The 14,519-nt window shown below is 39.7% G+C and overlaps 1 protein-coding gene across 1 annotated transcript in view; it reads right to left on the bottom strand.

Annotated features, from left to right (window-relative positions):
* sephs1 (selenophosphate synthetase 1) overlaps positions 1–14,519 on the bottom strand; it is a 61,879-nt gene that overhangs the window by 19,852 nt on the left and 27,508 nt on the right. The window contains exons 3-4 of the mRNA XM_078235975.1: positions 11,169–11,272; positions 1,906–2,013 (exon numbers count right to left, since the gene is read on the bottom strand). Of these exons, the coding sequence (XP_078092101.1) occupies positions 1,906–2,013; positions 11,169–11,272 (212 nt within the window). The remainder of the gene's footprint in view (positions 1–1,905; positions 2,014–11,168; positions 11,273–14,519) is intronic.

The raw sequence follows: 14,519 nt of genomic DNA on the forward strand, positions 1-14,519 counted from the left end.
CTGACTTGAAGTTTGTACTGCACTCTTGTTAAGTGATAAAATATTTCTGCTATGCATTTATAGTATGTAGTTTTATAGGGGCTAATTTAAATTTCTTTTCACTTCAAATGAAAAGGAATGATAGTCATGTTCAAAAGAGCATAAAATTATTCATTATTCATGGGAATACATTAACGGGAACAGCGCAATATCCACTTTATCTACAAGCAGAGACTTGGATCATTTAAGCATTACAACTGTTTCTTACGTACTCAAAACGAAACAGACATTAAACCAGACCCCATAACAAAGAGAATCAATAAATTTAATTTACTTTTAATGGCAATTTATACAGTTCAATACTCCATCATAAAGATAAGTGGAGGTAAGAGAGTTGAATTCAGATCTCCAATATTATCCTCCAAATATCCCAGCATTTAAATCCATTTTGAATGAGACCAGAGTTTTTTGTCTTCACTACTTTACCTGGATGCCAGGAGTCCAAGACTCTAGCAAAATGCCAACACAAACATAGTGTAAAGCTCAGTTATAATCACTTCCAAGTGAGCAATCTCTTTCATTAAGTGTAGTGGTCACCACCTTGAAACTAGTCCAGCAGGATAGTTCTCACAAATTAGTTATCAATCAGTCAATTGGACCAGGGAAGTACCAGACTTGATCTCTGGCCTACACTGAAATAGGTGATTAAAGCATGGATGGAGGGGGCAAACAAAGTAACGCACGCTATACCTCCTACTCCTGAGTGCTCTTTTTGTCACATGCTGATAAGTATGTTTATGTAAATATCATCAGAGACCAATATCAGATTGGCAGCCGGGACATTTAAGTAGTCTTGCCAGTACTCAGCATCTAGGCTTTCACAAGAAAAAGGCAGGAAAGTACCAGAGAATTACTAGCCTTTGTGGAACTGTGCACTAATTTAAACAGATGCAGCATTAAATTCACATTGCTGCTTTTGCATGTGCTAACTTTCAATCTTGCTTTGCAGCTTTTGACAGCCAGATTCTGATTAAGAAGATGGAAGAATGGCAGTGAAAGTGATCTGTTTCAAGGACTCTAGCAAGTTTACCCTGAAACATGTTTAGATGTGTACATGAGTAGCCTGTAATCGGTTCTTTTTCATGGAGAAGAACTCATTGTTACTTAGTATTCCCTCGCTTAGCCATCAATCAACCCTATAAACCTACAATAGCAGCGCAATTTTTTACATTTTCCTGAATGACTATTATGAACAAATGATTACATAATGCTGTTCTAACTTTATAATTACATATTTTTAAGGATTTAAAGAAAAAGTACCAAATTTGTTCTACAAACTTAGCCAGCACTCTCTCCTCTTCAATTCCATGTAATGCACTCGCCAAGTTGGCACTAATGTCAAAGAGCCTGGAGCATTGTAAATTAACAGTTGGAGCATGGAGAGACTAACTCTGGTCTTATTCACATTCAATGATAAATGCTACATTGCATTGGAGTCTGAGATCGCTTTTTTAACGAGACTCAGTGAAACACTGGTTATGCAGCAGGAAGTAATGGAAATGCACAGCAGGCCAGTCAGCATCTGCTGAGTAAACCATTGATATCTTGGACTCGTATCTTTCTTCAGAACTAAAAGATAAGATGTGTACGAGTTTAAAACATTGATCATCTTGTTTGCTTCACAGGTGCTAACTGACCTGTGTCCCCAGCACTTCTGCTTACAGTTCTTTTTACTGTTCATTGGTTAGTTTATCATCCCAGGATTCTATTCATATTTTTATTTTGAAGGTTAAACTTTGGAAGCAAAAATAAGTTTAGTAATAACTTTTTGCTTAATAAAATCTACAATTACCATTGATTCTGAATTGTGTGTTTTCAAGATATTTATGGCATTATTTGGATGCATTTGTTAATATTGTAGCTTACCTTGTCTGTCATTTTATTGCTGACTCCAAGAAGCATCAACATATTGTCACACTCTGTGACACCCATGGCATAAAGATCACTCAGAACATTGGCACAAGCAATACGACCCTGTAAAAATTGAGGGCAGGAGGGAAAAACAAAGGTCAGAACACAGATTGGGTAAGGAATGCAAAATCAAAGATTCTTCGAAAGGAAAATACAAATACAAAATACATCATTTAACTGTCAGATAAGAAATAATGGTTTATGAATTTAAAATTATGAATTCAAAAAAATCTGGAGAATGTGGAATCTAATGAAAATTCATGTAAATATGTATTTACTAACTTGCTGTTAGTTAATGGTTATCCAAGCTAAAGTTGAACTAGAATTTGAACAAAGACTTTTGAGGACAAATGTACTCATTCTTGCTTTTTTAAATGGTTAATTAATTCACAAGTACGTTTTACACAAAGTCACTATAAAAAGCACCATGGTGCAAAGAGTACAAATAAAAAGGAGTCAATACAAGTAAATACTACAAATATCTACTGTCTTTAGCAGGTACCGCTAAAGAATTCAATTCAATTGTATACTAAGCAGATACATTGGAAAATAATGACAATACTAGATGTAACAATCAGATATCAATAGGTAACTGAAATAAGTGCACACTTACTCCCATATGACTCAATTTTCAAAATGTTGATGACCATATCATAAAACGATGGGAGTGTCCACTCGATGCAGAAATGCATCAAACCTACGTGGAGCTTAACTTTTACTAACGAGCACTTCATAGAATGATAGAATGTTTACAGCACATAAGGAGACTATTTGGGCTGTCACATTTATGCCAGCTCTCTGCAAGAGCAATTCACTGGTCCCATCAACACCACCAACTCCCCAGGCATCGCTCCGCTGTAGCTCTGCAATTTCTTTGTGTTTAGCTGCTGACCCAATTCCCTGTGGAAAACCACAATTGTATCTGCCTCCACCGTCCTCAAGTAATGCATTCCAGATTCTAACTACTCGCTGCTCAAAAATGATTTTCATTGTCATTAGTGGCTCTTTTGCTAATCACCTTACGCCAATGGAACAGTTTCTCTCCATCTACTTTGTCTGGACTCCTGTGATTTTGAACTCTATCAGATGTTCCCTCAGCCTTCTTTTCTCAGGGAACAACCCCAACTTCTCCAATAGCATAAAAAATATTCTCAGTTCCAAAGAATACTCATACTGGACTTGAAACGTTAACTCTGTTTCTGTTTGCCTCATGGGTGTTAACTGACCTATGGGCTGAACTGGACCATTCACATAAATACTGTACCTCCAAGAGCAAGTCAGAGGTTGGGGATTCTGAGGCAAGTAACTCACATAAACTCCCAAAGTCTGCCCACTGTCTACAAGGCACATGTCAGAGGTGTGACAGAATACTCTCCACTTGCCTGGACAAGTTTCCTTTTTATTCATTCAATAATGTGGGTGTCATTGGCTAAGTCATTTATTGCCCATCTCTAATTGCCCTTGAAAAGATGGTGGAGCTGCCTTCTTAAACCGTTGCAGTCCATGTGATGTAGGTACACCCATGATGCTGTTAGGGAGGGAGCTTCAGGATTTTGGCCCAGCAACTGTGAAGGAACGGCGATATATTTCCAAGTCAGGATGGTGTGTGGCTTGGAATGCAACTCCAACAACACTGAAGAAACTCAACGCCATCCAGGACAAAGCAGACCGCATGATGGGCAGCCCATCCACCACAATAAACATTCACTCCTTCCACCATTGATGCATAGTGGAGCAGCTGCAAGATGCACTACAATAACTCAAAGTTTCTTTCAATAGTGCTTTCCAAACCCATGATCTCTAGCACCTAGAAGGAAAAAGGCAGCAGATACATGGGAACACCACCATCAGCATGTTCCCCTCCAAGCCACACAGCATGCTGACTTGGAACTATATTGTTGGTCCTTCACTTGATCAAAATGTCAACGTATTCTAGTTTACCTTTTTAAATACTTTTATATCTTTACCTGGATGGCTAAGTACAGAGTGAGTAAATACTTTCATCTGTCTAAATTCACAAAAATCCCTGATACAGTCAGACTTGGAGTGGTATGATAGGGGAGTCATATTTTACCCCTCCTCATGTGGCTGTAACAGGTTCAAAGTACCATGGACCACACCACTATATGCTCACTACCTCTAGCCTAGCATCTTTCTCAATAAAGATACCAGTCCACAATGCACAGCATGTTTGCAAACACAAGTATTGCATCATCTGTTTGTGCCTGGTTTTCTAGCAGCAGTCATACGTAAGGGAGGTTATGTTGCAGCTGTATAAGGTGCTGGTGAGGCCACACCTGGAGTACTGTGTACAGTTTTGGTCTTCTTACTTGAGAAAGGATATACTGGCACTGGAGGGGGTGCAGAGGAGATTCACTAGGTTGATTCCAGAGTTGAGAGGGTTGGCTTATGAGAACAGACTAAGTAGACTGGGGCTATACTCATCGGAATTCAGAAGAATGAAGGGAGATCTTATTGAAACATATAAGATTATGAAGGGAATAGACAAGATAGAAGCAAGGAGGTTGTTTTAACTGGCAGGTGAAACTATAACTAGGAGGCATGGCCTCAAAATAAGGAGGAGCAGATTTAAGACTGAGTTGAGGAGGAACTTCTTCGCACAAAGGGTTGTGAATCTGTGGAATTCCCTGCCCAGTGAAGCAATTGAGGCTACCTCATTGAATGTTTTTAAGGCAAGGATAGATAAATTTTTGAACAGTAAAGGAATCAAGGGTTATGGTGGGCGGGTGGGTAAGTGGAGCTGAGTATACAAAAGTATCAGCCATAATCTTATTGAATGGCAGGCTCGAGGGGCCAGATGGCCTACTTCTGCTTCTCGTTCTTAGGTTCATCCATCCTGCATTTTCTTTATTCCAAAGTCAGGTCAAAAGTTGGCTACTTGGTGATATGGCTCAAGTTCTGTCAGGAACCTGAGTAAAGACGCAGAGCTATACAAGGTGAGCTAGTAGTATCATAGTAATTAGTATCATAGGATATGCACAGTGAGTGCTCCATGCACTTGCAGACACTTAACTTTATGTTTGAGTTATAACGAGAGGCTGGATAGACTGGGACTTTTTTCTCTGGAGCGTAGGAGGCTAAGGGGTGATCTTATAGAGGTCTATAAAATAATGAGGGGCACAGATCAGCTAGATAGTCAATATTTTTCCACAAAAGTAGAGGAGTCTAAAACTAAAGGGCATAAGTTTAAGGGAGAGGGAGAGATACAAAAGAGTCCAGAGGGGCAGTTTTTTCACACAGAGGGTGGTGTGTGTCTGGAACAAGCTGCTAGAGGTAGTAGTAGAGGCGGGTACAATTCTGCCTTTTAAAAAGCGTTTAGACAGTTACATGGGTAAGATGGGTATAGCGGGATATGGGCCAAATGCGGGCAGTTGGGACTAGCTTAGGGTTTAAAAAAAAGGGGACATGAACGGGTTGGGCCGAAGGGCCTGTTTCCATGCTGTAAACCTCTATGACTTTATGAGCTGTACTTGAGCAATGTTGCAGCTATCTAGGGACTTCAGAAGGTGGTCTGCAATAAATCTGCAACTGTATTTGCAGATTTGTGATAAGGTACCCCCTCCCCCCCTTTATTATACACCTTCAAGTATGCATTAAAAGGTGTTAAGTACAAGTTACTTTGTTTATGTTTATGAACGGTTTGTGCAACTTTCAAAGTAGCTGATGTTAAAGCATCACCATTGTGTAGCTTGATACAAAAATTAACCTATCATAATTAATTTGTAATTTGGTAGCATATCATAGAAACCCTACAGTGCAGAAGGAGGCCATTCGGCCCATCGAGTCTGCACCGACCACAATCCCACCCAGGCCCTACCCCCACATATTTTACCCGCTAATCCCTCTAACCTACACATCCCAGGACTCTAAGGGGCAATTTTTTAACCTGGCCAATCAACCTAACCCGCACATCTTTGGACTGTGGGAGGAAACCGGAGCACCCGGAGGAAACCCACGCAGACACGAGGAGAATGTGCAAACTCCACACAGTCAGTGACCCGAGCCAGGAATCGAACCCGGGACCCTGGAGCTGTGAAACAGCAGTGCTAACCACTGTGCTACCGTGCCGCCCATATATCACAGAGATGTACATGTATTATGAATAAAGTTATTCAGGACAAATATGTCATTATGAAAAGATGGCTTTTATGCAAAATTAACTCTATATAAAAGGGAGAAATCGCATGGATTATAAAATCTGTTGGGGATGCCCAGCTATCTAACATGGAAATGAGAACTGTGCATTAAAGATTAGTGGTATAGTAGGCTAACAAGGTAGCCATATTGAAAGATATGAGCAATTGCACATCAACTGTTTTTCAATTCTATGTAAAGTAATGAATTGATCATCAGAATTAAATTTAAGGATTATCTGTTAGTTATGATTCAGAATCAAGGATTCTGCCTGACCATTTTGTAAATTTCTCTGAGGAACTGCATTGTCAAATGCCTTGTCTGGATTTACTTAACTAGTGTACCTAGACTTTTAAAACATATGTGACAAAGTTTTAGATGAAAGACTATTGATTAAACTCTAAGCTAGTTGAATCTGGGGTAAACTTTAGAAATGGATGCAGAAATAGCCGGCCAATAGGTGGCTGTTAAAAGAATGTCAGAGTCAACGGAAGTGGCCGTGAGTTGGTGTTTCAAATTCACAATGATTTCTATTTAAATTCAATGAAAATGTCACATTTTTCAAAAGATGCTAAAGTAGGGGAGCCATTTAACTGAAAGAGACATCTTAGAAATTGCAAAATAAGTTCCAATTTCTTTTGGGCACATGTAAACTACTGTGCACAGAATGGAAAACTGTATTTCAAGCAGACTATGAACTTTGTTGATGTTGCTGAAGTTTAGGGACATCTAGGAGCCTTGGTGCACTCATCATGTTCAACCAAGATAACAATCCAAAAGCCAACAGAATGCTGAACTATGTAACCAAAACAAAAATGTCCAAGTTGAATGTAATCATTAACCTACATCCAATTTTGTTAGATCCAAAGGAGACAGAGTGCCAGGAACTCAGAGACAGGAAAGAACTAGACACTGATCCCTCAAGATTGAAGTCTGAATTATGAGAAAGACTAAAATTTGGATGCTCGCAAATTGGAATAGTCTCTAACTGAATTCTTTCTAGAACCTCCAGTATAGAGTAGACAATGCAGTAAAGTCAAGCAATAATTCATTAGAACCTATTCCCAAAACAGCAGGCAACTTTTTGATGTACAACAGCCTAATAAAATCATAAAGGTTGAACAATATTAAGCGGTTTCACACAAACCCAAAATTCTAACATTTTTCAGACAACTGTTTCAAAGTTTTTGACTACTTCAACTCATTCCTAGTAATAATAATGTAATTTTGCACTTGGTGAGAGTACCTCACAGGATAAACATATTTGTCAAGCATACTTCATCAATATCGCCAAATTAATTTGAGGGGAGCTGGAGGTGACTAACAATATTGTATCATTCTTATTTTTGTTACCATATTTTAGTCAAAGTATCTGTAATACAGGAATTCAATTAAGTCTTTAAGGTAAAAAGGTGAAAAGCAACTGTAAATGACTTTTATGGTCAAAACTAAATCTGTACTTGTAATCAGAAAATGGTGGGTTCAACGTATATATCAATCTTATACATATCCAGGTGAACCACTGTCCCATCAGTCTACTCTCAAACATCAGTCAAATGATCAAGGCGTCATCAAAAGTTATATCAAGCTGCACTTGCTGTTAATTATATTGTATCAGTTGAAGTTAAGTACATACAGGTGACGGCCATTGTTTGGATGGTTACTTAGAGACATTCATTTAGAAATGAAGTGGAGTCAGGAGATATATACCTGTAGCGTTTCACCCGGTGAGTAAATCTATTCCAAGACTGGCTCTGGTTTCTTCCTTCACCAACTGGGTATAACACTTCCTCACCAATAACCTGTTCACCAATGCTCAGATTGGATTCCACCAGGATCGCTTGGCTCTCGATTGTATTGCAGCCTCAATCCAAGGATTGGACGTGGGAGCTGAATTCCAGAGGTGACTGTCCTCGGCTTCAAAGCAGCATAATCAGAGTTTGGAGTCAAGAAGCCTGAATAAAACTGAGTCAATGGGAATCAGGAAGAAAGCTCCTCAGTGAATCAAAGCTACTACAAAGGAAGATGGTGGTGGTTGCTGGAGGTCTATCATCTCAGTCCTTGAACAGTGTTGAAGGAGCTCCTTAGAGTAGTGTCCTTGGCCTAACAGTTTTCAGTTGCTTCAATGACATTCTCTGTTTCACAAGCTCAGCTCACAAGCTCAGAAGGATTCACTGATGATTGCATTGTTTAGTTCCATTCATACCTCCCATAGCCAATGGCCGCAATCGACCGAGTGTGGCATCAAGGAGCCCTAGCAAAACTGGAATCAATGGGTATCGGGGACAAACTCTCTTCCGCTTGTTGAAGTCATACCTGGTAGATAGGAAGATGGTTGTGACTGTGGAAGGTCAATCATCTCAGCTCCAGGACATCTCCGCAGGAGTCCCTCAGGGTTAGTGTCCTAGGCCCAACAATCTTCAACTGCTTCATCAATGACCTTCCTTCTGTCATAAGGTCAGAAGTGGGGATGTTCGCTGATGATTGCACAATGTTCAGCACCATTCGTGACTCCTTGGATACTGAAGTAGTCCATGTTCAAATGCAACAAAATCTGGACAATATCCAGGCTTGGGCTGACAAGTGGCAAGTAACATTCACTCCACACAAAAGCCAAGCAATGACCATCACCAATAAGAGACACTCTAACCACCGCCCCTTGACATTCAATGGTGTAACCATCACTGAATCCCCCACTATCAACATCCTTGGGGTTACCATTGACCAGAAACTCAACTAGACTCACCACATAAACACAGTGGCTACAAGAGCAGGTCAGAGGCTAGGAATACTGTGGCAAGTAACTCACCTCCTGACTCCTCAAAGCTTAGCAATGTGATGGAATACTCCCCACTTGCCTGGGTGGGTGTAGCTCCAACAATACTTAAGAAGCTTGACACCATCCAGGACAAAGCAGCCCCGCTTGATTGGCACCACATCTACAAACATTCAATCCCTCCACCACCGACGCTCAGTAGCAGCAACGTGTACTATCTACAAGATGCACTGCAGCAATTCACCAAAGATCCTTAGACAGCACCTTCCAAACCCACCACCACTTCCATCTAGAAGGACAAGGGGAGCAGATAGATGGGAACACCATCACCTGCAAGTTTCCCTCCAAGTCACTCACCATCCTGACTTGGAAATATATCGCCGTTCCTTCACAGTCGCTGGGTCAAAATCCTGGAATTCCCTTCCTAACGGCATTGTGGGTCAACCCACAGAACATGGACTGTAGCGATTCAAGAAGGCAGCTCACCATCACCTTCTCAAGGGCAAATAGGGATGGGCAATAAATGCTGACCAGCCAGCGACGCCCGTGTCCCACGAATGAATTTAAAAGAGGTCTGTGCCCACGTGCAGAAAGATTTGGACAACATTCTGTCTCGGGTTGATGTTTGGCACATTATTTGCCACTTATGTGCCAGCAATGACCAGCACTACAATTAAATACCCACCATTAATATTCTGGTGGATTACCACTGACCCGTCACGTTAATAGTATGGCTAAAAGAGCAGAGATTGGGTATTCTGTGGCAAGTAACTCACCTCTTGATCTCTCAAAGCCTTTTCACCATCACAAGTCAGGAGTGTGATGGATTAACTCTCCACTTGCCTGGATGATTGCAATTCTAATAATGCTCAAGAAACTTGACACCATCCAAGACAAAGCAGATTGGCATCGATCCATCACCTTAAACACTCACTCCTTTCACTACTAGCATTTACCAGCTACAATATGTGCTGCTGCAACTCACTGTGATTCCTTCCAAACCACCTACCAAAACTGAATCCTCTACCACCTTGAAGACCAATGCTAAGAGCACCACTTCCAGGTTGCACACCATTCTTATTTATAAAATTGCAATTCCTTATTGTTTTGGGGTCAAAACCCTTGAACTCTCTACCTAAAGACACTTTGGGAGTACTACCTGCACCACAAGACCTACAAGTGATTCAAGATGGTGGCTCACCACCAGACCTTCTTAAAGGCAATTAGGAATGGGCAACAGATGTTTGTCATGCCAGCAACGCTCACATCCAGTGATTGAAAAACCATCTATCGATTTCCTGCAACACAGTTTGGGTTTTGAGTGTACTGGTGACTTTTGGCTGCTAAACTAGAGGTCAACAAGAGGCAAGTAAATTGATTTAGTTCAATGGCAGACTTTCTTCAAACAAAATAATTTTGCATCCATCATAAAGTGAGACAGCTAGGGGTAGTATAGCTTTATTACTGGACTATTCACAGAGAAACATTACAAACTTCTTGAAAAGTAGTGCCAAATTCACTTTTAGAAGAAACCAAACATAACCTAATAGAATTCTTCACAATATAAAATGCTAAAAGCTGTTAAATCGCTTTGGTTGCATCCTCAGTGCCTCCTTCCTGACAAAACAGAAAGTAGTTCAATGTTGCCTACATGAAAGATGGAAGTAACTGCACTTCACAAGAGAGCTACAATATACTCTAGAAACAGGGAGATCATATGCCAGACACTACATTTTATGCAACTCTTCAGAGTTCAATATTAAGCTTTGAAAAATAAATCAATTCTGAACAGACCAGTACATATTCAGCAGCTTTTCTAGTTGCATATAATCCTCAAATCAACAAAGAGTAGGGCCAAAACTCAAATAACAGATGACCAAAAATGCAGATTGAATGTATTGGATTGCATTTACGACCCTTTCTGTACGGAGGTGTCACAGATAAAATGAAATGTCGTATAAAATACAGGGCACTTGACAGCTACAGTAAAACTGGCACATTTGATGACAAAGAACACAGATTAGACATATTGAAATATTGTTTTTAAAAAAATCATCTATTCACAGCACCATTAACAGCAGGTATAAACACAACATGGCTGGTCATAATAATCGTGGTGGTTAAAATGTTAAAGTAAGTATCTGGTTTTAAACTTCATTAGCTTTTGTGATGCAAAGATTATTTTCTATCAATTGAAGTAGTAGTAAATGCCTGTGTTTTGTTTAATGAGTTATGCAACTCCTTTTAATGCTATTCGTTATATACAAATACATTAAAATTTTCTCACCATCATATAAGGATCATCAACAATAGGATAAAAATAATCTGTTGTCTGAACCAGAGAAAGTCCACCATGTCTTAAGGGAATAACACATGTGTCCATCCCAATACCTACAAAATTAACAAAGGTATATTAAAAAGAGCAAAAACAGCTCAAAGGAATAGAACACAACATTCATGTTTTGAAGTAAAACAAACATTTTGTGGAAATCAGGTTATATTACAACTGCCTGAAGTTACGATGAAACATTGCACTTTACCTGGCAAAATATAACTTGCGTTAGACCATGATTTTCCATCCTATTACATTCATAATAATTTGTAATTTTAGGAAAACATTTTTGGAACCACTACTTTGTAGCTGAGTTTTAGCATTTTTTAAATTAAACAAAATAGAAATGGATGTATCCAATATAACTTACTGTTACCTGATTAAAAACACTAAGGACACATCAACCAGGACCATGACAGGGCAGCTACGTGGTTATGTATACTTGCACATGTATATAACATTCACCTCTTTAAATCCCAAAATGCATATGGAGGCAAATGAGAAATAATTTGCACTCAAAGCTTCACACCGATAAATGACTCGTTGATTTATAATCATGGTACCGGTGATTATAAAAAGCATTGCACGAGTTCAAGATATTCAAAATTTTTGTTTTATTTACATACCAATAACATTCAAATGGAACCCAGAAATTCTTAGGGTGGGATGGAGTTGGAAGATATCTAAAATGAACAATTCAGATCTTCATGGAAAAGTATAGATTTATGTACAACAGTATGTGCAAGGACAGCAGTAGATGTGGTTACTCAATAGCAATTGGATGACAAATTCACGACACTGTCACCTAACAGGTAACATTAATACAAGGTCTGCAACAGTACAGGAAAAAGTCACAAAGCACCAAACTACAAAATGTAGTTTGCAAGTGGCTTCAGCCAGTGCTGAGTGGATGAGCCCTCTTGGCCTCCTCCAGAAGCTCCCACCATCACAGATGCCAATCCTCACTCAATTCAAATCACTCCACACATTAAAAAGAAATGGATGAAAGCATTGGATGTTGAAAAGGCAATGAGCACTAACAATATTCCAGCCATAGCACCCTCCAGAACTAGCCATGCCCCTAGCCAAACTATTCAATTCCAGCTACAACACGTCAGAGATTGGTATTTTAAAGGGTGCTCCACCCTCATTCACCCCCTCCACCACTGACACAGTAGCAGTAGTTTGCACCATCTAGAAGAAACACTATAGCAACTCACCAAGGCTCCTTTGACAGTACCTTCCAAACCCATGACCTCTACCACCTAGAAGAACAAGGGCAACAGATGCATGCGGACACTACCGCCTGAAAGTTCCCCTCCAAGATACACCATCTTGACTTGCAAATATATTGCTGTTCTTTCACTGTCGCTGGGTCAGAATTCTGGAACTCTCTTCCCAACAGCATTGTGGGTGTACCTACACCACATGTATTCCAGCAGTTCAAGAAGGTAGTTCATCACCACCTCCTCATTAAGGGCAATTATGTTGGTCTGAGTTCAGAGTTTAAGAACAAAGGTGGCATATGCAATTACATTGGACAGATCTTTCAGAGAGTTGGCACAAGTTTGACAGGCCAAACAGTGGCTGTGCTGTAAGATGTTATGAGTCTAAAGCAAAAGTTAATGATAGAATTCAGAAACTGGTTCAAACAATCTAAAATCACCAGCTTTAAAATATATAATTTATTTTTTGATCAATAGATGCATTTACTTCAAAATCAATTCACTGGAGGTAAACATATCTAGCACACATGCTGTCTGCCATACGTCAGTTACCATAGCTAATATGCAGAGTACAAACTTACACCTGACTGGCCTACTCCTGTTCTGATGAGCCATCCATCCAGAGCATAATATAAATTTGTATGATATGATTGATAGCCATTAAAGACATGGTTGCAAAGTGTTCAAGACTGCGACCTAAATATTCAGGGATATTTGACATTTCAGAAAATAGGAAGAAATGAAAAGGAGGCAAGGTAGCTCTGTTCATCAAGATTAGATCAGTACAGTAATGAGAAATGATCTTGGCTCAGAGGATTAAAATGTAGAATCATTTTTGGGGGAGATACGAAAGGAAAGGAATCACTGATGAGAATGGTTTATAGCTGCACTGTTCCACAGAATATAAATCAAAAAAATGAAAGGCACTGTAATCATAGAAACCCTACAGTGCAGAAGGAGGCCATTCGGCCCATCGAGTCTGCAGCGACCACAATCCCACCCAAGCCCTACCCCCACATATTTACCCGCTAATCCCTCTAACCTACACATCCCAGGACTCTAAGGGGCAATTTTTAACCTGGCCAATCAACCTAACCCGCACATCTTTGGACTGTGGGAGGAAACCGGAGCACCCGGAGGAAACCCACGCAGACACGAGGAGAATGTGCAAAGTCCACACAGACAGTGACCCGAGCCGGGAATTGAACCCAGGACCCTGGAGCTGTGAAGCAGCAGTGCTAACCACTGTGCTACTTTCATCTTCACATAGATTGGACAAATCAAATTGGCAAAGCTAATCTAAAGGATGAGTTCATACAGTGTATCTGTGACAATTTCTTGAAACAAATCAGGGAACAGGCTATTTTAGACCTAGTAATGTGGAATGAGACAGGATTAATAAAGGATTCTCTAGCTAAAAATGATAACAGGATAGAATTTCACATTCAGTTTGATGGGGGGGAAATCTGTGCCTGAAACTAGTGAAATAAACAAAGCTAGTTACAAGGGTATGAAGACAGAGTTGGATGAAGTGAATTGGAAAAACAGATTAAAAGGTAAATTGGTGGAGAAGCAGTGGCATTGATATTTCATAACTCTCAATAAAAATGTATTTTAGTAAGAAAGAAACATTCAACGAGGAAGATGCACCATCCGTGACTAATTAATGGAGTTAGGGGTGGTATCAAATTAAAGAAAAAGATGTACAAGGCTGTAAAGATTAATGGTAGACCAGAAGATTGGGAAAAGTTTAGAAACCAAAGGATGACAAAAAGGGAGAAATTGGAGTATGAGGAAAAAACTATCAAGAATTATAAAAGATAGGAAAATCTTCTACAAGTATGTAAAAAGAAAAAGAGTAATGGCAGTGAACATTAATCCCTTAGAAGGCGAGGCTGTGAAATTTATAATGTGATAGAAGGAAATGGCAGAGATTTTGAACAGGTGTTTTTCATCTGTCTTCACTGTAGAAGACACAGACAGCATTCCAAGGATAGTAGAAAAGCAGACGGCAAAAGGAAGAAAGGAATTTAAAACAATGATCACTAAAGAAAAAGTACTAGGAAAACTAATGAGACCT

The sequence above is a fragment of the Mustelus asterias genome, chromosome 19, assembly GCF_964213995.1.
Source record: "Mustelus asterias chromosome 19, sMusAst1.hap1.1, whole genome shotgun sequence".
Classification (NCBI taxonomy): Eukaryota; Metazoa; Chordata; class Chondrichthyes; order Carcharhiniformes; family Triakidae; genus Mustelus; species Mustelus asterias.